The sequence below is a fragment of the Siniperca chuatsi genome, linkage group LG16, assembly GCF_020085105.1.
Source record: "Siniperca chuatsi isolate FFG_IHB_CAS linkage group LG16, ASM2008510v1, whole genome shotgun sequence".
In the NCBI taxonomy this organism is placed as follows: Eukaryota; Metazoa; Chordata; class Actinopteri; order Centrarchiformes; family Sinipercidae; genus Siniperca; species Siniperca chuatsi.
The window spans coordinates 28,973,805-28,998,438 of NC_058057.1; the positions used below are offsets into that span (position 1 = coordinate 28,973,805).

The 24,634-nt window shown below is 45.4% G+C and overlaps 1 protein-coding gene across 5 annotated transcripts; it reads right to left on the reverse strand.

The window, feature by feature from the left end:
- Window positions 1-393: 393 nt before the first annotated feature.
- ppp4r4 (protein phosphatase 4, regulatory subunit 4) lies at window positions 394-24,344 on the reverse strand. Of its 5 annotated transcripts, XM_044168766.1 has the most exons (26): window positions 23,213-24,343; window positions 22,876-23,060; window positions 18,118-18,191; window positions 17,021-17,123; window positions 16,723-16,870; window positions 16,559-16,632; window positions 16,119-16,225; window positions 15,312-15,419; window positions 15,103-15,224; window positions 12,804-12,926; window positions 10,961-11,103; window positions 10,739-10,858; window positions 10,185-10,262; window positions 6,981-7,064; window positions 6,646-6,819; window positions 6,433-6,538; window positions 6,035-6,182; window positions 5,790-5,934; window positions 5,369-5,407; window positions 5,198-5,269; window positions 5,055-5,118; window positions 4,766-4,843; window positions 3,189-3,279; window positions 2,607-2,668; window positions 1,994-2,468; window positions 394-741 (listed from the first exon to the last, which is right to left on the reverse strand). In XM_044168766.1, the coding sequence occupies exons 2-26, from the start codon at window positions 22,981-22,983 to the stop codon at window positions 696-698; spliced, it is 2,892 nt and encodes a 963-aa protein (XP_044024701.1). In that variant the 5' UTR covers window positions 22,984-23,060; window positions 23,213-24,343; the 3' UTR covers window positions 394-695. The 5 variants fall into 5 exon arrangements, with proteins under 5 accessions (XP_044024701.1, XP_044024702.1, XP_044024703.1 ...); XM_044168767.1 differs by having other exon boundaries at window positions 6,433-6,535; window positions 22,876-24,344; XM_044168768.1 differs by having other exon boundaries at window positions 5,055-5,112; window positions 22,876-24,343.
- Between the last annotated feature and the right edge of the window lie 290 nt (window positions 24,345-24,634).

The window sequence follows — 24,634 nt, forward strand, 5'->3', positions numbered from 1 at the left end:
AAAGTCCGACCCACTCCGCACTAACAACGTTAACTGCTACAACTGCTGTAAGCGACCTCCGGACAGCGTCTGGTGCTCTGGACACGGTAGCTACACAACAGTGATTTAAAAGCAATGAAAACAGGTGAGCTCAGATTAATGTAGCCTAGTTCTTGTGTGTACACACTCACACACTACTCTTGCACACACAGTGCAAGTAGTCGTGTTCAGTTGAATGTTCGTGTTGAATGTGAATAATTTAGTTTGCAAGAAATCTAGGACTGATTTTCCTTCGTACTGTTTTTGCCAGTAATGGTATGAATAAGGCTTGAATGGCATTCATAATGGTCTTAAAAAGTCTTAAATTTCAGTTGTTGAAACCTGCAGAAACCCTGAATAAGAACACACCAACAGTTTGTATGTGTGCAGTTTACTGAACCAATCAGGTGACAGGATGAGATCATTAGAATACACAGTGCTCAGAAAATAAAAGCAGCTCAGTAGATACAATAGAAGTCAGACTCTACTGTCTCTCTTTGTTAGTGACTGGAAGGAAGAGATGATGTCCTGTTGCATTCTGGGTAATGTTCTGAAGCGTTTATTCATCCTTTAACTTTATTCGTTCTTTAACTCGTGAAGCTGCTGTTTGAATGAAAACCGCTCCCCGACTGCTGATTGGCTGATGGCCTGGTGGAGGTATGATGACATCATCGTCTTCAGTCTCGCCCTGACTGGACGCTGAAAGAGTTCGACTTCCTGTTTCTGTAGATTTAAAACAAAATCAGCACATAAATAATTTCTTAGAACTGAAAGCACAGTTAACTTTCAAATCTGCTTTTTTCTGTTCTGGAGAGACGATAAAACCGGATTTAAACAAATAAATAAAGCAGGGTAAAGTCTGGATTAACAAGGCTAATCTAGCACTAAAACTGGGTAAACGTAGGGCTAAACTAAGGCAAAACTGGGGATGAACCAGGCCTGAACCAGGGTTAAACCAGAATATAATCTGGGCTAAGAAATAACAGGGCTAAAGTGGGACAGGCAAGCCTTGAAGCAGCATTAACACAAACCAGGTTAAAACAGGGTCAAAGCTGAGTTAAACAAGGATAATCTAGGGCTAAAACGGAGGCAAATACGGGGCTAAAACAGGCCTAAACCAGGTTTAAACCTTAATGAAGTCTGAACTAAACAATAACAGGGCTAAATTGGGATAATCCAGGGTTTAGATAGTGCTAAACCAAGACCAAGCTAGCCTTGAAGCAGCAATACATTAGACCAGGTTAAAGCTAATGTTTAAATCAGGTTCAAAACTGGATTAAACAAGGGGAATCTAGGGTTTAACTAACCAGAGTTAAAACAAGCCAAAACCAAAATAAAGCCGGAGCTGAACAATAACAGGTCTTAATGGGGTTAGACCAGGGTTAAGATGAGGCTAAACCAAAGCCAAGTGAGCCATAAAGCAGCAATAAACTTAGTTAAAGGGTTAGGGTAAAGGATTAAACTAAACTAATCTCTGGCTAAAACTGGGTAAACGTAGGGCTAAACCAAGGCACAACCTGGGTTAATACAGGCCTAAACCAGAATTAAAAGTCTGGACTAAACAATAACAGGGCTAAATGGGGTTAAGCCAGGGTTAAGACGGGGATAAACCAGGTTAAAAAGGGTTGCGGCTGGACAAGATTAATAAATAGTTCTGTGGAACAACAAAAGACCAAAACATCAGGTTGATGTCGGCTCCTAAATTTATAAAATGAATCCAGCGGGTTTAGTCGACCCCCCTTGAATAACTGTGGTGGAGGGATTCAGGCAGGGATGGTCTCAGACAAGGGACCACACAAATGCTGATTTGATTTGTCCTGTGATGGGTTCAATAAGCTCAGAGAGAACCTTGTTTGGAGGCCACTCCTAGACTTGGTCTGAGGGGTTTTTGGGTTACAAACTGAAAAAAAAGTAAAAAACGTGGGATCATTAACTCGTAGGGTTCTACCACCAGAACATTTTAGCAAGAACTCACATCGACAGCTTTCTGGACTGGCTGTCCTTCACCCCACAGCCCCGGTCCATCGTTTTACAGCGCTGGTCCACTGTACTGGTCCTATGGTCTCTCTGGTCCAAGGTACTGGTCCTATGGTCTCTCTGGTCCAAGGTACTGGTCCTATGGTCTCTCTGGTCCATAGTACTGGCTCTGTGGTCTCTCTGGTCCACGGTACTGGTTCTATGGTCCACGGTACTGGTTCTGTGGTCCATTGTACTGGTTCTCTGCTCCATCATATTGTTCCTGTGGTCCATATTACTGGTTCTGTGGTCTAGTGTACTTGTTCTATGATCTCTCTGGTCGAGGGTGCTGATCCTGTGGTCCATAGTACTGGTTCTGTGGTCCAGTGTACTGGCCCTGTCCAGAAGGCTGGTGGTGTTGCTGCGGATCAGGACCGGCATGGAGGAGGTGGACTGGGTTGCCATAGTGAAGTGGGCAGTCCTCAAGGAGTCGTCTATAAAACACAAGTCATGTATGAATAAAGACCATCACATGGAGTGTCCTCCCTGACTGTGATGGTCTTGCAGTCCTGAAAACCTGAATTTAGACAAAGCCAGTGTTAAATATGCAGATGTATGACAGGAGGTGGTACCTTTGCTCGATAACATGGAGGACTTCCCGGGTCCAGACGTACTGCTCAGCTCTTTCACTTTCCTGAAACACAGACCCAGAAAACAGAACATTAAGAACACTTGAACCTGGTTTTTCTCCAGTTTTTGATGAAAGCCAAGAGGACGAGTAACAACATCATCAAGCATGAGGTGAAGAGGCTCCCGAAGGAGGCAGCAAAGAAGGGAAGTTTTCACAAAATAAAATTGCTGTTTAAGAAAGAAAAGTTCTTCCTGGAGGATCCCGGGTGTTCCCAGACCTGATGGGATATCTAATCTTCCAGTGGGTCCTGGTCTGCCCCGGGGTCCACCATCTCATTCTATCAGTCTCCTCCCAGACACCAGTGCCACAGCTGAGGACTGGAACAGAGATCCACTTGTGAATCCAGAGCTTCACCTTCAGGATCAGCTCCCTGTGAACCACAATGGTCCAGTACAGCGTCTGCAGCACCGATCTGCCCACTGATCTCATGTTCGCTTTCCCCCTAACTTCTGAAGAAGAGCCTGAGATACTTAAACTCTAAGCTGGTGTTAAGTGACAGTTTAAAGTGGAGGAAGGTTCTTACAGAGGTCTGTCTGGGTTGGCAGCTTTGGAGGTTGTCGGCTGACTGCTGAGGGACCGACTCCGCGACAGTTTAGCCTTCCTCATCTCTTTACCTGTAAGAAGAAGAAACACCATCATCATCATCATCATCATGGTTTGTGTTCCACAAATGATCTGATTCGCCTCGATGTTCCAAACACTTTGCCTACACGGGATTCTCCATTTTCACTGCGAGATTTAAGCCTGAAAACATGAACCACCGTGAATACACAGATAATGTTGTGACTCGTCCCCAAACTGTTCCAAACTAAACCAAACTCCCAACACACGTTCTGAGCTACACAGTCGATTTCATTTTGTGTCACCTGCGGGACATGATACTGTGTATTTCCTGACGAGCGCCGTATCCGCTTTTAAATCCCTATTATTTTTACAGGTGCGCTTTCACATGGTTTGTGGTCTGAATTCACTTTTATCTATTAAGTCACTTCTTAAAACCTACAAAGGTATTCCCTTAACTCTTATTTTATTGATTATTGATTATTAGTTTTTTTTACTTACACTCTTTCTCACATGTAGCTCCTTTTGCTCAATGCTGTATAACTGTTGTACTGTTTGTCTTGTAAAGCACTTTGTAACTTTGTTTTGAAACGAATAAATTATTATTTCTTCTACAATCTTTAACTGATGTTTTTATTGTTTTCAGCAGAAACAAGTAGTGAACACAATATTAACATATCCTCCTTTTAAGGTGACATGTTGAACTTGTGATCAAACAGCTGCTTATTTCCACCTCCAGCAGCTACAGTCACATGACGCTTCGTCAGGAGGCGTGTCAGAGTCACATGACGCTTCATCAGGAGGCGTGTCAGAGTCACATGACGCTTCGTCAGGAGGCGTGTCAGTCACATGACGCTTCATCAGGAGGCGTGTCAGAGTCACAGGACGCTTCATCAGGAGGCGTGTCTGTGTCTCCTGATGGACGTCAGTCCGGTCTTCTCTCTGTCAGCTCTGTGTTTGGTCTCCAGCAGCTGCTGAGGGAAACATCTGGCTCTTTAGCAGCTAGATGCTCCGCTATGTTCAGCAGCTGCTGAGGGAAACATCTGGCTCTTTAGCAGCTAGATGCTCCGCTATGTTCAGCAGCTGCTGAGGGAAACATCTGGCTCTTTAGCAGCTAGATGCTCCGCTATGTTCAGCAGCTGCTCTCTGGCTGCGTCTGGCTGCTGTTTGCTGCCGAGCAGGAAGCGTTCAGCGGCTTTTTACAGCTTTTTCTCTGGAAGCGACGCTCTGAGAGCTGAGAGGGAACCAGAGGAGCGACGATGAACAACGAGCTGAAAGTCTCTATGAAGCTCCGTGAAGCCGAGCGGAGCTGCAGGTTCAGCTGATGGTTCACCACCAGAGACACCGACACACTGTCATTTGATATTGTTATACCTAAAATATCAATTATAGCCTCTTTAATGGACGGTGCATTGAAAAGGCCTCCAACAAGACTAAAGATAAGAAGTTTGTGTTCAAATTTCACAGGTAGAACATTTTCTCAGTGGCCACATCTACAAACACAGTCGCAGCTCATCTTCATTCATATTTTTGTCTTACTGGAAGAGGACAAGGCGGCTCCAGACGAGGACACAGACATGGATTTGGTAGCAGATAGACTGGTTTTACTGTCTCTTCCTGTCAAAGAAAGACAGTTTACAGACTGGACTGCAAAGCAGAAACACACGATTAATAAACTCTGTCCAGTAATACAAGTTAAACGATACAAAACCTATTCTTCCTTCACGTCTGTTGCGACAAACCCTCATACTCCAGTTTGAAAATCTAACAGCAAACTCCCCTCTGTGAATCATTTTATGCAAAAATAAAATCTGACAGTTTGGCTCACGTTTTCTCTCTGTATGTTTTTCAGAGTTCAGTTTCCCTTCACTCTGCTGGCGCTCCAGCTGTTCCTGACGACAGAGGAGACGTCATTAAAACAAAACTGAAAGCAATTCAGACGATCAGATGATTCGTAAGGTTCAGACTCACCATCTCCAGCAGCAGAGTCTCCTCCTTTTCCTTCTTCTGGTCCAGTAAATCCTTCTCCTGCCTCTTATGAAACTGCAAATACACAAGATATCAGATGTAGGCACACGGAGGTTACAGGAGTGAAAGGAAGTTATTCTACAGTTTAGTCCTTTATGAAAACAAGCAGCTTACAGGCTCTGTGAGGTCCAGTTTGTCCAGTTCCAACACTGTCTGAAAAACATTATGAACACAGTTAATCCATCATTGATTATTATTCTCAGAGACCTACAGAGCCTTGAGACAGTGAATCTGGACTGGTCTCTGAGGACTAGATTGATCTAACATGGCAGCGGCGGATGGCCGCCCCCCCCTGAGTCTGGTTCTGCTCGAGGTTTCTGCCTCTTAAAGGAAGTTTTTCCTTGCCACTGTGGCCAAGTGCTTGCTCATGGTGGGATTTGTTGGGTCTATGTAATTAATATTATAAAGAATTCGGTCTGGACCTGCTCTGTAGGAAAAGTGCAATGAAATAACTTCTGTTATGAACTGGCGCTATATAAATAAAATAAAATAAAAAATAAAATCTTAGACCTACAGAAACTTCTGACAATGTTACCTTGCGGATGGTGGCCACCACGTCTTTGTCTTTCTCTCTGCAGAGGAGTTTCTGGACGCAGAAATCGAGCTGCTGCAGCAGTTGTTTGTCAGCTGGCAGGCGGAGTGACGAACGCAGTCTGGGCAACAACTGGCACAGCTTGTACCTGTCAGACAGACAGGTGAATAGGCAGACAGGTGTGTTACATCTGATGTCAGAGAGACAGATTTTACCTGCTTCACTGGACAGAACACTGTCAGAGCTACCTGACGTTGGCAACAGGGTCGTGGACCAGTTCCAGCGCTGGGATCAGGAAGTGTTTGTTGAAGTATTTTCTGGAGAAAATCTCAGTGGCCATTTCACAAACATCAAGGAACCTCAGACGGTTCCAGTAGCTCCGCCCCTGAGCCAGATCTGAAGATCAGAATCACAACGAGACGAACCGTCAACACTTTGTTTGACAGCCATTAAAAGGTTCTGCTGTGGTCATACCATTTTTTCATCACACACTGCAGTTCCTTAGCTTAGACAGGAAGTTCAGGTTTTTGTGATGGATTTAAAACAGCCTTTTTAAAATACATCACACTGAGGTAACTGGTGTCACCTGTTCATACATGACATCACACTCAGAGCACCTGAGACTGAAGGACCACAGTATTCTGACCTTGGATCAGTCGCTCCATCATCTCCTGACGCTGCTCCTGTTTGCGGTTGTAACGCAGGAAGGTGCAGAACGTCCGAGCCGCCTCCTTCTGAACTGGCAACACCTTCTGCAACAACAACCAGAGGGGAAGTTACCTGTCTGTTTACCTGGTTTGCCTGTTGTATTGTGTCATGTCTTGTTGTGTTGTGTTGTACAGTGTCTTGTAGTGCTGACGTTGGTGGTGAGGATGATGAAGATACGAGGGGAGAAGCTCTGGTGCAGCAGTTCTCCAGGCAGCAGTCTAGCCAGGCAGCTGTAACGCTGCAGCAGCTTCTCATGCAGCCGCCAACGCAGAGAACATCCAACCTTCTGCTCCGCTAACAGCAGAGCCGATAGCAGCTCCGGGAACTGATGAAGAACCGCAGGAACCAGAGTAGAACGTAGAGGAACAAAGGAGACAATAGAACCAAGATTAGAGAGGCAACAGGGAAAAGAAAGAAAAACTAAAGGAGCATAATTAACCCAGGTTAAACTCAGAACTAGTTTTAGTTGGAGGTTTGTTTCCCCACCTTGTTGTCCAGCGCCAGGTTCTCTCCTCTAGAAAGAACCGCCTCCAAAGTTTCTTCCAGGTGATTCATTAGAGCGTCCAACACCTCAATAACAACAATAAAAGCGTCAGCATGTAAAACTAACACATACAAAACAAAACATCTGAATAACATCTGAAATGAAAAAGAGCTACAGATTCTGAAGAACATATTGTGTTTGGTACATTGTGTGGCGTTGATCTATGCATCCTTCAAGTGCGCAAGATAATATCAGTATGTGTTGCAAAGCAGGCTCACCCCAAAAAAATCTAAACAAATACTTAACTAATAGGATAAAATCAATAAAGGATAAAAAGACAAGGGACTGTTTGCTTTCCAACAACAAATCAATTCAAAACTAAAAACTAGACCCAGAAAACCACAAGAAAACACATGTAAACAACGTCCACACTATATATTGGTAAGTAGTCGCATGCTTGCTGCTAATCTGCAGTATGCTGTTCTGTCCTCCTCACGTGTTTGACTATTTACATCACACACATGCCTACCTGAACTCTCTTCCTCCCCGATTCCCACAACAAAGACTGTCACACCATTCGCTCACACCAGCTCCCCCTTGTTTGAAGCACCACACTGCTGTCCGACCTCTTTCTATTCCCGTCTGTATCACAAATAGACACTGCTGGACACCTCGCCCTCTCCCCGCTAAAGCAAGTGCTTTGAAGGTGGAGTAAACGGTGGTAGTATAGTAGTATTTTATAGGAATTCTCAGATCTTATTTCTTTTATTGTTCTTAGTTATGATCAGATCTTACTGGTCGGCGATCTTAATATTCACATTGACCGTCCTGATAATCGTTTTTGAATTTTTAACTTCATGTGACTCTTTTAGTCTAAAACGGCATGTATCATCTCCTGCTCGTGAACGGGGCCACACTCTTGACTTAGTTTTTACCCTGGGTTAAGACATGAACTCCCTCCTCTTGAGGAATTTTATTTCTGATCATAAAATGTTTTATTTGATATAAACTGCATTTCTACTACTTCCTGTTCTGAGCAAACAGTGTACACACACATTTTAAATAGTACTTTGGATGAAATTTGACCCAGTTGGTATGACCCAGTGTAACAATATAGATGAAATAGTTAATCAATTTAATACCATGTGCATGATATCTCTGAATCAAAATGCCCCTATGACAGCTAGGTCATGTCGTCCCTCCAACCCAAGGCCCCGGATAAATGAAAATATTACAAAACTTCGACTTCATATGAGGGAGTTATTATCGTCATTTAATTCACTGGTAAAACGTGAGAGACACTCTTACTTCTCTAATCTTGTTGCCTCTCAAAAGCATAACTCAAAATCAGTCAACAGTCTAGTAAACTGCTCCAGCCACTGTATGTGCCAGCTCTGCTGAGGACTTCAGTATTTTATTGAAAAAATAGAAAACATAAAGCTTCAGTTACTCCCGCTGTGTCACTTCTCCCTTCACCCTCGCCCTCGCCCTCCTCCACGCTGTTAGATGAGTTTACCCCCATTAATTTAGGGATTTGGTTGACATTGTATCTAATATCAGTCTCTCTACTTGTAATTCTGACATTCTTCCTTCCAAGCTGTTTAAAGAGGTTTTTGGAATCATCGCCCCCAGCTTCAGCATTGTCAATGAGTCTCTTAAATCTGGTAGATCGTGGTCCCAGACGATTTTAAATAGACCTGTATCCAGCCTCTCCTTAAGAAACCTGGATTAGATCCAACACTCCCCCATAACTACCGTCCCATATCTAAATTACCCTTGATCTCCAGAATTATTGAAAAGGTGGTTACTAACCAACTTTTAGAAATAATGGAAGGAAACAATATATTTGATAAGTTCCAATCTGGCTTTAGAGAGAACCACAGTACGGAAACAGCCCTACTCTGGTAATCTCACTATTCTCATTTTGCTGGATTTGAGTGCAGCCTTCAATACAGTTGATCACACAATTCTACTCAATAGACCCAGGAACTGGGTTGGCCGAGGTGAAACTGTTCTACAGTGGTTTTCATCATACTTATCAGAGTATTCAAAGTCACTGTTGACAACTTTTGCTCTTCAACTACTCCCATGTCATGTGGGGTCCCACAGGGCTCAGTCCTTGACCCTATTTTGTTCAGTATTTATCTGTTGCCCCTTGGCCATGTTATTCACCATTTCATCCCTGTGTCCTACCATTGTTACGCTGATGACTACAAGTTGTATGTCTCATTTAGCTCTGAAAATCGTAACAACCTGGATTCTCTGCGTTCCTGCCTTGCTGCCATTAAGGACTGGATGGCTTCTGAACACTTCCTGCAACTGAACACAGACAAGACTGAAGTCCTGGTTATTGGTCCTGATCATATTGCTAATAGTGTCACCCCCTTGATCAGTACCTTAACTTCAATCAGCCCATTAAGAGTCTAATCCAATCCTGCTACTTACCAATCAGAAATATTGCCAAACTCAAACCAGTGCTCCCAAGAACATAGTGGAACAACTTATCCAGACCCTCATTTCCTCTCGCCTAGACAACTGTAACTAAATGATGCGGCAGTTCCCCGTCTACAGTTAGTGCAGAATGCAGCAGCAAGACTCCACACAAACACTAGACATAGGGAACACATCACCCCAGTCCTGGCTGAACTACACTGGCTCCCCATCCGTTACAAATTCAATTTAAGATTTTACTAATTACTTTTAAATCCCAACATGGTCTGGCTCCGTTTTACATGTCAGAACTTTTAACCCCTCAGATCAGAAAATCAAATACTGTTAAAAGTTCCACGGTCAGGGCTTAAAACCAAAGGGGATCATGCTATAAACTGTTTTAGCTCCAACGCTGTGGAACAAACTCCCCCTCAACATCCAATCAGCTGAGTCAGTACCTCACTTTAAAAAGTTTTTAAAAACTCACCTGTACAGACATTTGTATAATATTTTTATGCCTATTCAAATGTTTTAATTTTTGTTTTTATATTTTGTTTTATCTTTCGATATTTAACTATTTGCACATTTTAATGCTGTTTTTAATATTTAGTTTTATCTGTATGGTATTGTATGTTGGGAAGCACCTTGTAACTCTGGTTTGTAAAGGCGCTATATAAATAAAGCTTACTATTATTATTATTATTGTTATTATTATAATGCAGCATGCAGCCGTGCATCCTGGTCGAGCAGTGTTGGCAGTGGGCGTGGACTCTCACCTCCAGAGCGTCATCCTGCAGCAGAGACAGGAGCTCTTTGTGGACCAGCTGGACATTTGAACCGAGCAGCTTCACCACCTGACCGGAAGAGAGTCAATCATGTGACATCAGAGAAGACAGATTTTCTTATAAACTATACAGAGCTGTGGTTTTATTCTGCAAGTCTGCAAATTTACTGCCAAAGAACTTTAAAATTCAACAAGTGACTTCAACTTCTGATCTTTTTTTGTCTTTTATCTTTTATCATTCCTTTTAAAATGTTGTAGCTTTATTTCCCCAACGAGAAGCAGAATCTAAGGATGGTGATGTCTATGCATCCATCCAACACTTTGGTCCACAGAAAGATACCTCAGCTACTTCTCTTCAATGTCCTGATCTCATTCCTGCTCCTCAGGGGATGAAACCTTTAGATTTTAACGACCACATCATCTTTCCTCTAGCGCCACACTCAGGACAAACTGTACATTTTTAGCTCCACTACTGGTAAGGCTCTAAGAATAGATAAATCATCAGGATGTTGTTTGTTCATGTGGTGACTGTGGCTGTTATCTGACCTGGTGGAAACTGGCTGAAGCACTTCGTCGAACGCTGACCTCTGGGTCACAACAAAGACTGGAGAAAGACGGGTAGAGCTCTGACAGGAAGTGAGTCGAGTCAGCAAACACCACCATGGCCTGAAGAGAGAGAGAGAGCGGGAAATGACATCAACCATCTAGAGTATTGAAGATTGAACTGAACTCTGAAGCTCTGCTGAGTGTTTGTATTTCTGTGTGTACCGGCAGGTTGTAGCAGCAATTGCAGCGGATCAGCGTTGACTCGTTATTGCCATCAGTCTGGTTTCCTTCTGTCTGCAGACCAGCGACACACAGCACTTTAAACCTCTGCAGCAATCGGCCCTTCTGCTCATCTGACAGACAGCCTGAAACACAACAACCATTCATCAGAAACACAATGACTCATCAATCCTGAGGTCACCATACCGACACTCTCCACACCTTGACTGCACCTTCAGACTCTGAACATCCCAAACGGAATATGTGACTCGAACAACCCTGGTGGAGTCCAACACTCACTGAATGTTTGACTTCCTGCTAAGAAATAGAGATACAGCTCTCACTCTGGTTATACAAGGACTGAATGACTCGTAGTAACAACCTTGGTACCTCATACTCCCACAGTACCCCCCACAAGATACCTCAGGGGGGACACTGTCATAAAAGTCCACAAAACACATGTGGACTGGATGGACAAACTCCCATGACCGCTCCAGGGCCCTTGCAAGAGTAAACAGCTGGTCCACTTTTTCGTTTACACCCTCCTTTCCCCTTTTTTAAAAATTTTAACCAAAACCCTGGTCTGCCAGTCCACAGGTACTGTCCCCTACCTCTATGCGACACTGAAGAGGCATGTCAACAAAGACAGCCCAACAATGTCCAGATCCTTCAGCATCTCAGGGTGAATATCATCAACCCCCGGTGCCTTTCTACTCCAGAGCTTTTTATCTACCTCAGTGACCTCTGTCAATTCTTCCCCCGAGTCTTCCAGCTCTGCCCCCTCTATGGGGGACATGTCAGTCCGGGTCAGCAGTTCTCCTCCCTGCTGAAAACAGTCTGGCCCAAGCCCTGCGTCCCTGAGTCATCTGACGGTAAGTCAGAAAGTCTTTGAGGCTGACCAAAATTCCTTCTTAATGTTCAATGACAACAGAAGCTGCAGCCCTTCTGGCCTCCTGGAGTCCACTGGGACCTTCTTCAACTTGACGACCTCCTTCACCACCGGTGTCCACGTTCCCAGTTCACCCTCACTGCATGTTTGGGTTTATTAGGTCTGTTCAGCAGCCTCCCCACTCCCTGATCCAGACCCCTGAGTGTCCAAGACATACAGCCACAGATCTGATGAAACAACTACAAAGTCGATCATTGATCTATGGCCTCACATGTTCTGGTACCAGGTACACTAATGAACCACCTTATGCTCCAACATGGTTTTCTTTATGGACAATCCATGACAAGCACAGGAGTCCACGTGAGCGTTGAAGTCCTCAAACAGAACTAGTCCCTAGGTGGCTCTCTCTCCAGGACTCCACCCAGAGACTCCAAGAAGGCTGGATACTCTGAACTGTTGTTTGGTGCATAATCACAGACAACAGTCAGAGACTTCCTCTTAGAGGCAGTTGCATAGAGGTACACCCTCTCATTCTCTGTGAGTATCCTCATACCCGCCTGTTTCTTTACACCCTGGGAGACTCTGGAGAAGGAGAGAGTCCAGGTCCTTTACAGAAGTTTGGTTCCAGACCCAGTGCTGTGTGTAGAGATGAGCTCCTTCCCTGCCAGACATGTGATGTCCCATATTCCATGTCCCTAGAACCAGTTTATGTATGTTGGGGTCTGCACGCCAAGGCCCCTTACCTTCACCTGCCACCCAACTGTACCCGATCCTTACGTCTGGCCTTGCAAATGGTGGGCCTACATGGCGGCGGTTCCATGTCATCCTGTCAGGCTGAGCAGGACTGGGCCTCATGGTTATAGACCCAGTAACCAGGCACTCCTTGACAAACCTTGACTACTGTTTCTAATCTTGTTTCTACTCTTACTACTGTGTGACATCGGTGTTGAGTCTCACCTGCCAGTCCGCTGCAGAGCTTCCCAAACTGGAACGACAAAGATGCCACGACAGCTTCGTCTGCCTGTGACGACACCTCGCACACTGACATCACCAGGGGAACCACGACATGGAGTCTGTCGTCTAAGAGAGGAGGAAAGGGCTTTAAAAGAAGTGTTTATAGAGATCTGGACTGCTGACCTGATGCTGCTGACAGAGGGCTGCATTTTAAATTGATTCAGGTCACAACAAGTTAAGAAGTTTTAGCCAACTATAGACCTATATCTAACCTTCCCTTTCTCTCTAAGATCCTTGAGAAAGCAGCCGCCAATCAGTTGTGTGACTTTCTTAATAACAATAGTTTATTTGAGGTTTTTCAGTCAGGATTTAGAGTGCATCATAGCACAGAGACAGCACTGGTGAAAATTACAAATGACCTTTTAATTGCATCAGACAATGGACTTGTCTCTGTACTTGTCTTGTTAGATCTTAGTGCTGCGTTCGACACCATTGACCATCACATCCTATTACAGAGACTGGAACATGTAATTGGCATTAAAGGAGCCGCACTAAGCTGGTTTAAATCCTATCTATCAGATCGATCTCAGTTTGTACATGTTAACGGTGAGTCCTCTGTGCACGCCAAAGTTAGTCACGGAGTTCCACAAGGTTCTGTGCTTGGACCGATTCTATTCACCTTATATATGCTTCCTCTAGGCAATATTATTAGGAAACACTCCATAAACTTTCATTGCTATGCAGATGATACCCAGTTATATCTAGCAATCAAGCCAGATGAAACTAACCAGTTAACTAAACTTCAGGCATGCCTTAAGGACATAAAGACCTGGATGACCTGCAACTTTCTGATGTTAAACTCTGACAAAACTGAAGTTATTGTACTTGGTCCCAAACACCTCCAAGACACATTATCTAAAGATATAGCTGCTCTAGATAGCATTGCCCTGGCCTCCAGCAGCACCGTAAGGAACCTCGGAGTTATCTTTGATCAGGATTTAACCTTTAACTCCCACATGAAACAAACTTCAAGGACTGCCTTCTTTCACCTACGTAACATTGCAAAACTCAGGCACATCCTGTCTCAAAATGATGCCGATGCTCCTCTCCTGTAGAATCAGATCCCAGTTTGGGTTCGGGAGGCAGACACCATCTCCACATTTAAGAGTAGGCTTAAGACTTTCCTCTTTGATAAATCTTATAGTTAGGGCTGGCTTGGGTGAGCCCTGAACCATCCCTTAGTTAAGCTGCTATAGGCCTAGACTGCTGGGAGACTTCCCATGATGCACCTCTTTCCTCTCTCCTCCTCTCCCTCTCCGTCTGTGTGCATTTTTATTCCATTACTGCATGTTACTAACTCGACATCTTCTCTCTCCCGAAGTTCTGTGCTTTCTCGTCTCTCTCCTCTCTCCTTCTGTCGCTTTCAGCAGGTATTTCTGCCTCCGGAGCTGCAGAGTCTGGATCTGTGGTTGTGGGCCACCTGCTGCCCCCGTGTTCCTGCTCAACAACTGCTGCTACAGTTGTTGTTATTGGCTCTGTTACTAATACTGACATTATTATTCCTATAGCTGTCATTTCTATTATTATTAATTTATTAATATTAACACTACAATTACTATTCTGCTCGAGGTTTCTGCATCTTAAAGGAAGTTTTTCCTTGCCACTGTCGCCAAATTCTTGCTCATGGTGGGATTTGTTGGGTCTCTGTAATTAATATTATAAAGACTTTTATTCATTATACTTAACAGTGATGAGGGAGGTGCAGCCAGAAAACAATAGGCCTGATTACTGATTACTGGACCATCATGGAAACAATTAGGTCAGTTTCAGGTGAAACTAGCTAATCAACAGATACTCAGGTAGACTCCTTCCTGAGGGCGGGGCTTATGTAACACAGAGTAGCTTAACTTTCTGAGTTCCCGGTCCATTATTTCACAATTGAGAATGACTTCCGGATGGGAGCCGAAACGTCTTGATTCTGAAAACAGTGTCCAGACGACTACGACTGAAACCTTTTCTACGATAGAACACTCCTGGACGAATGAGAGACTACACCGGCAATATTATAAAGAGTTCGGTCTAGACCTGCTCTATAGGAAAAGTGCAATGAGATAACTTCTGTTATGAATTGGCACTATATAAATAACATTTAATTTCATTTAATTGAATTGAAAGAAGGAAATACGTGCTTTGTATGTCCATGATACATATTTTTGTTTTCCTGTGACTTAAGTTCTCACAGTCTGAGGAAACCTTTAACCGTGCTGACTTTTATTCACCACAGTTCTGCCTGATGACTCACCGCTGTCCATCATCTCCATCAGGTTGATTAGGGTGTCGAAGGCAGCAAGACGGACGCTGCTCTCCTCATCGTCAGCGAGCTCCACCAGTTCAGGAAGCAGTTCTGCCCTGGTGTCGTCCATCCTGAAGGAGTGACAGGAGACACACTGTCTCACCACAGCAGGATATTTGATTTGTGTTTGGTTTCGTTCAGTGTTTGATGACGTTTACCCGGTCGCTCTGGCGATGCTCTCCAGCTGACGGCACATAGAGGCTCGGACCTCGAACTCTACGTCCTGACATAAAGAACGAACCAACGGCAGCAGCTCCTTCTTCATTCTGACACACAGAAAACACACCTGTTAGTATCAGACCAGGTCTAAAAATACACCTGAGCTCAATATACAGAGATATATACTATCAACTGCCGAGTTAGTAATGTTATTAATTTAAATAAATAATTAGTAGCTAATAATGTTGTTATAAGACATTATTTATAGTATAACATATTAGTGTAGTACTACAGCATACAGTATAAGTAGTACTACAGCGTACAGTGTGTGTAGTACAGTATACAGTGTGTGTGGTACTACAGCGTACAGTGTGTGTGATACTACAGCGTACAGTGTGTGTGATACTACAGCGTACAGTGTGTGTGGTACTACAGTGTACAGTGTGTGTAGTACTACAGCGTACAGTATGTGTAGTACAGTGTACAGTGTGTGTGGTACTACAGCATACAGTATAAGTAGTACTACAGCGTACAGTGTGTGTAGTACAGTATACAGTGTGTGTGATACTACAGCGTACAGTGTGTGTAGTACTACAGCGTACAGTGTGTGTGATACTACAGCGTACAGTGTGTGTGGTACAGTGTACAGTGTGTGTAATACTACAGTGTACAGTGTGTGTGGTACTACAGCGTACAGTGTGTGTAATACTACAGTGTACAGTGTGTGTGGTACTACAGCGTACAGTATGTGTACTACAGTGTACAGTAAGTGTGGTACAGTGTACACATGCTGTGTTGCAGCTCACATGTGAGAATCAAACTTGCAGGCGACTTTCCCTAAAATGCGACAGCTGGCCAGACGAGCTTGGAGAGAGTGAGACAGCTGAGACTGATAGAGGAGAGGGTTCAGCACCTGCAGAGTCACAGACAGGTACAGAGACACACAGGTAGATTGAGTCAGCTGGGATTCAAACACCAGATTTAAACACCAGAAACTCTGAACTATGAGGTTCCTTTTGTACCAAAATGATGTCACATGCACACCGTCATGTCGACTGAACATGTGTCAATTCGACTTTGAACTGTACTTCTGTCGTCTTGTTGCACTTCCTGTCGTTTGACTGTGTTGTCGTGCATATCGCACAAAGGGAACCTCATACTGAACAGGGAGACAGGCTGACAGAGAGGGTTAGAACAGAACAGAGTCCTGGTGGAAGGTATTGATCAGTAACCGTGATCACTGTACCTCCTGTTTGATGGTCTCCTTGGGTAGAGCGTTGATGGCCGACAGCAGAGTCTCCAACCAGGCGTTGCTCACCACTGTCGAACAAACATCAACATCGACAAACGTCAACATCAAAATCAACGTCAACATCAGCGTCAACATTCAGGTGGTTCAGGTGTTGTTACTTGTGTCTCGGTGGTTCAGGTGCAGCAGGACAGTCTTCAGGATGGAGTAGGTGTGGGTGTGGATCAGGATTATGTCGTCCTGCAGGATGGTTAAAAACGACGCTGCTGCTGCCAGCTGTATTTCTGCTCCGGCTCCGTTCAGGACTTCCTGAATCAGACAGACAGGACAGGTTACCTGAATGACACACCTGTACAACACACCTGTCATTTCCCAGAGTGACTGTCCACATACTGCCCACCTGTGACTGCCTTCACACTGACAGTACTGACATAGAGTCTGATGTTACTGTGTACGTACCCGGACCTTTGGTACGACCCGACGAAACGTCTCAGCTGGATTCTGGCGGACGAGGCTCGGCAGGTTACTGATGACACTCGCTCTCTGTACCTCCTGACCCATACTGACAACAAGAACATATAGAGCAAATACAGGGGAAAATATATATTTCAAGTGAAAGTATTTACAGATTAAAAAAAGAAGGACCTAAAATGAAACCCTGAGGGATCCCACAACTGACACCTGGAGATAAATTTATCCGAATTTGGATCTAAACCAATAAAGTGCCGACACGTCACCAGCAAACAGTCAGTGTTGTAAAATGCTGCACTCAGGTCCGGATACCTCCTGTGTGTCCTGCTGTTGTTCGTACATCATGCTTTCTTCTTTGTTCTGTTTCCAGACAGATTCCTCAGGTGACATCAGTTCATATCCTGAGTTATCTCCACAGTCTAGGATGTCTGGATCCTGCAGCTTCAATCCTGGTTCTCTGGCAGGTTTCAGTGTTTCAGTCCAGACACTGAATGAGTTCAGTGAACTAGTTCAGAGCCTCTGGGATCAGACTGCAGGATGATTACCTTTGGTGTTTAATTAGCTCCAGAGTTTACTGAGTCAGAGGGAAGGAGGGCAGAGTGGAGGACTGAGCTGCTTCTCCACCAGAAACTTCTTCCTCCACATCAGGCCCCGTACAGCAGAAATCTTTCTACCAATAAAAGCTTGTTTTATTCATTCTGGATTCTTCTGTTTTCTTCTTGACTCTAAACTGACTGTTTCCAGACCCAAAATAACCACCTGAAACTAGTTTTAACTCAAAGAAAAACAACCACAAAAACGCTTTAAAAAGTGTGACCATCACTGACCTTTTAGGTTCTTCTCTCTCTGAAAACTTAACACTAACATGGTTTAAACTTCACAGGTGATCTGATGCAGCTGCACTTTTTTCCTGTTTTACAACGATCAAATGACAAAGGTGTGACCTACGTAATGCTACATGGTGACAGGAGTCATTAAATATCCAAAAACCATCTGTACTGTATCTTACTACTGTTAGCATGTTTCTAAAACTGTTGGTCAAACAGACAACCAAAACACTCAGCTCAGCTGTACCCAGCTCTTACCTGAGCAGGTAGACAGCTCTCTCGATGTCGTTCAGGTCTTCATCCACAGTCAGCTGATCGATCTCCTCCGCTGTCTGACAGAAAACAAACACATTCAGACCACCCAGAAATTTTGAAATGTGCTTTATCTCTTTATTGTGAACATTTAATTATGAACACGCACAGATTGTGACAGTTTCTTAAATTCTATTTATATCAATCCTATTCATTATACCTCCATTTATAGTAGATTTATCAGAAAATAAGTCACCTGTGTGACATCACCACAAAGTTCACAGGTGTGTTTTAATATGAAGAGAGTCTTCTGACTGTTTATTCTCTCACTCATGTGTTTGTACTTCTACACCTGTGAGGACCCTTTCTGACATAATACGTCCCCTAACTGCTAACTGTAACCACTACATCTACACTAACAGCTAACAGCTAACAGCTAACTCTAAACTGAACCTGAATCTGATTCTAATCTGAACACTCGAACCATTGAGACCCCCCATAGTTTAGAGGTTAAAATACCCGTCATAATCCACAATTCCAGTCCGACCCAGCGAGCCTTCGTCTCCTGTCATCTCCCTACTGTTTGTAACAAAGGCCTCAACATGCCCCCAAGAATACTTTAAAACCTTAAAACAGCCCTTTGAAGGTCCAGTCCAAAGTGAGGACCAGACAAAATGTCCTCACAAGGTGTAAAACTCAAACTGGTCCTCACTAATTACCTGGAGGCTGACCCTAACCTTAAACCAAGCTTTACCCTAAAATTCAATGATTTAACCATGTTTGCCGATGATACTACTGTGTATAACTAATGTTGCCGATTTAAATAACACACACTACATACAGAATGAACTACATTAGACTTTAAATTGGATTTTAAACAAAAACTATTTAGTTATAAATGTGTCTGAGACTAAATGCATCAAGGCAATCTCTATGGAGAAAGTCAGCGGGGCTGAACTTTAAACTGTCCTGAGGACACATCAACAAAACAGATGCAAAAATGTGAAGAGGGGTATCTGTTATAAGAAGGTGCTCACCATGTACCAGTTACACCTCACAGGTAATATGAGCTGTATCGTCTCAGCAGCACGATTAGCACGATTAGCACTCTGCTGTGTACTGATCTCACATTATTTGTATTGGAAATACACACAGTTATCAGACAAGGCAGTTGAGGAGGGGTCACATGACGCCACCCCAACCAAAGACCAAACAGCGATGTACAGATTTATATCTAAAGAATCTACAACTAAAGGTTTGAAGAAGCAGCTGAAGAGGTTCTTGTTGAAAGCAGTAAAATAAATAAGTAAAACAGGTTTGTTTTATCTGTCAGTTTTAATGTTTTGTATATGTGCGGTTCTGATGTAATGTTAATGTTGTAACTTTAGTGTATGACGTCTAAGTGTAAACATTGTTGACTATATGTATTACCTGAGGAAGAGTAGCTGTTGCCAAGGTAACAACTGATGGGGATCCAACAATAAACGGCTCTTTGTGAGGACTCTCCTGCTGTTCGTCCCACAATGTCACTGAGTGATCACATCATGTCCCGAAACGTTTGTAACACACACACCCACAGAGTCGCAGCTGATTGGACGGATTCAGACTGTAGTGTGCGTGTGTGTGTGTGTGTGTGTGTGTGTGTGTGTGTGTGTGTGTGTGTGTGTGTGTGAGTGTGGGAGGAGATGGGGGCGTGCAACTGCGTCGTCATGACGTCGGGGTTTCTCCCATAAGAGGACCCCCAGGCCCAGCCCCCTCACGTCATCATCATCATTAAGCCCCGCCCCTCTCCACCCCCACAGTTTCAAGTGTGAAGAAGAGGAAGAAGAGGAAGAAGAGGAAGAAGAGGAAGAGTCTGTCTCCTCTTTTTGTAAATCCCTTTTCATCCTGAATGTTTCAGTCTCATTAAACTCTGAGAACTGAGAAATAACTGATATGAACAATATGAATAAAATACTTTGGACTTTTTAAATCAAAATGCTTTTTATCAGAAAACTTAATTCATAACTAAATAAGTTAAATAAGTTCATAAAAACACCCTGAAGTGTTTTGAATTCAAAGTTAAACTGACTGAAAGTCTCTGCTTTACTCAAACAGGAGACGACGTGATGTCAGCACCTTACACCACCAGCTCACCTGGACGCCCCGCCCACTGCAGACCAGACTAATGATCACGTGAGATCACATGATCAATTGTTTTTATTTATAAACTCAAAATAAAAGTATTTAGTAATAATTCACAGTATACACACACGATCTAAGTGTTTATTGTGTTTGTTAACAACTGTAACTAATAAAACAGCTGAAATAATATAAAAAACACTGAACATTAATAAACTCTTAAACATGTACTTATATCTGCTTACAGCTACATTATAGTGTGTTTATGGACTGATTATACTTGATAAACTTCCATTTATTGATTATCAGAATAGACTGTGTTGATCGACTGGTTCGTTCAGCTCTTGTGGGCTGGAGGACTCTTGATACCGTCTGTAATGTCTGAAGGGAGAGCGCCCACGAAATGCAGCCACACATCCATCCACGGTCACCTGGGGGCCCGGACTGCACCGTCAGGGTAACCGCAGGACGCACCCGTCCCGTCCGGCCTCGGTTCTCTGTCGTCACTGTTGCTTCGCCTTTCGACTTGTACGCTCCTGTCACAATGTAGGCTGACCCCGATGTAGGCTTACAAGTGGGTCACACCCCGGTCTTACCAGCTGCCCACGCACACGCCCCCCCTCTGTTATAAAGAGCTGATCGTTTGTCTTGGACGTGGCTGACCGCGGGCCTGGTGGGGCCTGGTGGGGCCTGGCGGGGCCTGGCGGGGCCTGGTGGGGCCTGGTGGGGCCTGGCGGGGCCTGGACCATTTGGATCACATTAGCTCTCACTGTTGGCGGCCGAGGGACAACAGGATCTGCTGCTGGTTGAGAGACAACAGGACCCCCGGGGGCCTCATAATGAGGGCCCTCAGTCTCCGACACGTTCTCCGCTGTGACCAAACCTCAGTGGCAGAAAACGCTTCCTGACAGCGAGCGCACAGCATCATGTTTCTACAGCCGGGGGTCAACGGCCGCAAAGAACGCTGATGTGCACAAAATGTGTTCAGGACTTTGAAAAAATGTCATCATGTTAACTGAATGTTTACCAGTTGTCCCCATTAAAGCAGGAAAAGTTAGTCCGTTAAACAGCGATGATCGCAGGGTTAATAAAGTCGTCAGTTACGACTTCGAACGAAGTTAAACTAAATTAGTAATGACCGGATTTACTGCATTAATCCCGCTGTGCCTGGTGGAGCTGAGGAGGAGGAGGTCCTGGCTGAAGCTGCTGAACTACAAACTGCCTGTCTGTCTGTCTGTCTGTCTGTCTGTCTGCCTGTCTGTCTGCCTGTCTGTCTGCCTGCCTGTCTGCCTGTCTGCCTGCCTGCCTGTCTGCCTGTCTGCCTGTCTGTCTGTCTGCCTGTCTGTCTGTCTGCCTGTCTGTCTGTCTGTCTGTCTGTCTGCCTGTCTGTCTGCCTGCCTGTCTGTCTGTCTGTCTGTCTGTCTGCCTGTCTGTCTGCCTGTCTGTCTGCCTGTCTGTCTGTCTGTCTGCCTGCCTGTCTGCCTGTCTGCCTGCCTGCCTGTCTGCCTCTGCCTGTCTGCCTGTCTGCCTGCCTGCCTGTCTGCCTGTCTGCCTGTCTGCCTGCCTGCCTGTCTGTCTCTGTCTGTCTGTCTGCCTGCCTGTCTGCCTGCCTGTCTGCCTGCCTGTCTGCCTGCCTGCCTGCCTGTCTGCCTGCCTGCCTGTCTGCCTGTCTGCCTGCCTGTCTGCCTGTCTGCCTGCCTGCCTGCCTGCCTGCCTGTCTGCCTGTCTGTCTGCCTGTCTGTCTGCCTGTCTGCCTGCCTGCCTGCCTGCCTGCCTGTCTGCCTGCCTGCCTGCCTGCCTGTCTGCCTGTCTGTCTGCCTGCCTGTCTGCCTGTCTGCCTGCCTGCCTGTCTGCCTGTCTGCCTGTCTGCCTGCCTGTCTGCCTGTCTGCCTGCCTGCCTGCCTGCCTGCCTGTCTGCCTGTCTGTCTGCCTGTCTGTCTGCCTGTCTGCCTGTCTGCCTGCCTGCCTGCCTGCCTGCCTGTCTGCCTGCCTGCCTGCCTGCCTGCCTGTCTGCCTGTCTGTCTGCCTGCCTGTCTGCCTGTCTGCCTGCCTGCCTGCCTGCCTGCCTGCCTGCCTGTCTGCCTGCCTGTCTGCCTGCCTGTCTGCCTGCCTGTCTGCCTGTCTGTCTGCCTGTCTGTCTGCCTGCCTGTCTGCCTGTCTGCCTGTCTGTCTGTCTGCCTGCCTGTCTGCCTGCCTGCCTGCCTGTCTGTCTGCCTGTCTGCCTGTCTGTCTGCCTGCCTGTCTGCCTGTCTGTCTGCCTGTCTGCCTGTCTGCCTGCCTGCCTGCCTGCCTGCCTGCCTGTCTGTCTGCCTGTCTGCCTGCCTGTCTGCCTGTCTGTCTGCCTGTCTGCCTGTCTGCCTGCCTGTCTGCCTGCCTGTCTGTCTGCCTGACAGGCAGACAGGCAGAAACTGCGTCATGCTGCGCAGATAGCGGGTCTCCCCTCTGCTTCCTGCACGGAGGCTGCTGATCTTCCTCCCACTGACTCATACAACATGTCACATTATTATCACCTTCATCATCATCACTTCACATGTCACACACATCCGAACATGTGGTCAACACATGACCAGCTTCACCTGTGTGGCTCTGCAAACAGCTTCACGTGAACATTTATTAGAGGAGAGGAGGAAATGTTAAAAATACCTTGAGGCTCCTGCGGATCGGCCTCTCGATGAAGGCGAGTTCCTGCAGATCCTCCAGCTGTCCGTACAGCAGGCTGGACTGGTTCAGAGTCATCCTGCTGGAGAACATCTGCTCACTGGAAATGTCCCAGTTTGCTGCTGGTTGTTAGTGGGAGAGCAGGCGGCGGATCTCGGTACCAACCATCCCTGATGAGAGGAGGAGGAGGAGGAGGAGGAGGGGGGGGGGACTGTCACTAACCGTTTCCAAGGAGATCCCTGCTCGATCTGTCCGGGGCGGAGGGGCCGTCACGCCAGACTCCGTTCAAAAATCTATTAGTATAAAAAAAATCTTCGCTCACCTCCAAATGAAGCAATTAGTCAGAGATTCAAAGTAAAATACTTCACGAACCAACATCGTCCATTCTTCTCTTCGGCTCCTCCGAGCTGCGATTATTTCAGTGAAATCTGTCTGGTGAGGACCAGCTGTTGAACAGAATAACCTTATCCCAGCTGAGGTGCTGTGATGGCAGGGAGCAGATCCCACAGCCAGCCGCCGTCAGTGGCCATCAGCTGAATCCGCGCTCTCCTACGCGGAGGAAGCCAGACTCCGTTAAAAAAATGACCGTTTTTACGGTTATTTCCTCACTAGTTAATGCAGGTCTCTATTAAAGCTTAAACCCGAAGGTGCTCAGACGATCTTCAGTAGCCCACACCAGACAGCTCTTCTTTTTCTGTTTAAACTTGTTCCTCCTGTTCTGTCCTGCGCTGGAAGGATCGTCACACCAGATTCCGTTCAAACTCGCACTGCAGAATGTGTTTGCTATTTAATAAGAAGAAGAATCTGAAAATACTTCAACATCAGACATTTAAACAAAAAGACACGATTTCTTCTTTACTTCGGCGTACACCAAGCACAGCAGCAAACCCTAATTTAAATAAAATCCCCACCTACCACACCCGTTTCCCCCGCTCTGCCCGGTGCGCTGGGGCCGTCTCACCGAGCTGCGTGATAATATAGAATAATGTTATAACGCGCTGTAACTCGTTGGTAAACCTTCCAATCCGTAAAAATGTATGTTTCAGAAAGCGGTAGGCCTACACCGACCCACTCATTTCGGCCTACACCGAGAACACCAACAAGCACTCATCCTACAAAATGCGGATCTTTCTGAACCAGGTCCGTCTGCTCGCTCCCACACGGAGGGCTACTGATCCGTCACACATTTTAGAAGTTGAAGCTGTTTTGTATTTAAAGCTTCTCAAACCAGAATTTACCACAAGAAGCTCCTGCAGCTGATATGAAGGTGAACCTGGATGGCCTGGGATTCAGTAGAATTGTCAGGAATTTGAATGGAGATTTGTGAAACATCAGTCAGTCCGAAGCTGATGTTTGCGTGCTTTACAGCCTGTTTGACTGCGCTGCGGCCCAGACTGGAGGCCAAACCCGGCTCACCGGACCGGAACCGGGTGACGGCAGGCAGGGCCGGGCCAGCTGGAGGCTGACGCCCCGCACTGCAGCAGTTAAACCGGTTCCCATGGAAACGGCTGGATGTAAGTGACCAAGCTCATTCACAAAGTCCAGCTTATGTACAGTTAGCCTAATGACTGTGTGTCGGAGATGAACCACATTTCAGTGCGTTTATACTTATGGTCACATAAAAAACATAAATAATATATATGTTTGTATTTTCAGTGTGTGTGTGAGCAGGAGCATCTGCACACACAACCTGACCAGAGGCTGAACCTTTATATATATATATATATATATATATATATATATA

Excerpts from the sequence above, each read along its gene's own strand:
- ppp4r4 (XM_044168766.1), bottom strand. The coding sequence starts at position 22,983 with ATGTTCTCCAGCAGGATGACTCTGAACCAGTCCAGCCTGCTGTACGGA. Across the intron at positions 17,124-18,117 it reads AGAGCTGTCTACCTGCTCAG|TATGGGTCAGGAGGTACAGA; the intron begins GTAAGAGCTGGG and ends TCTTGTTGTCAG. Across the intron at positions 2,669-3,188 it reads GCCAACCCAGACAGACCTCT|GAAAGTGAAAGAGCTGAGCA; the intron begins GTAAGAACCTTC and ends TCTGTGTTTCAG.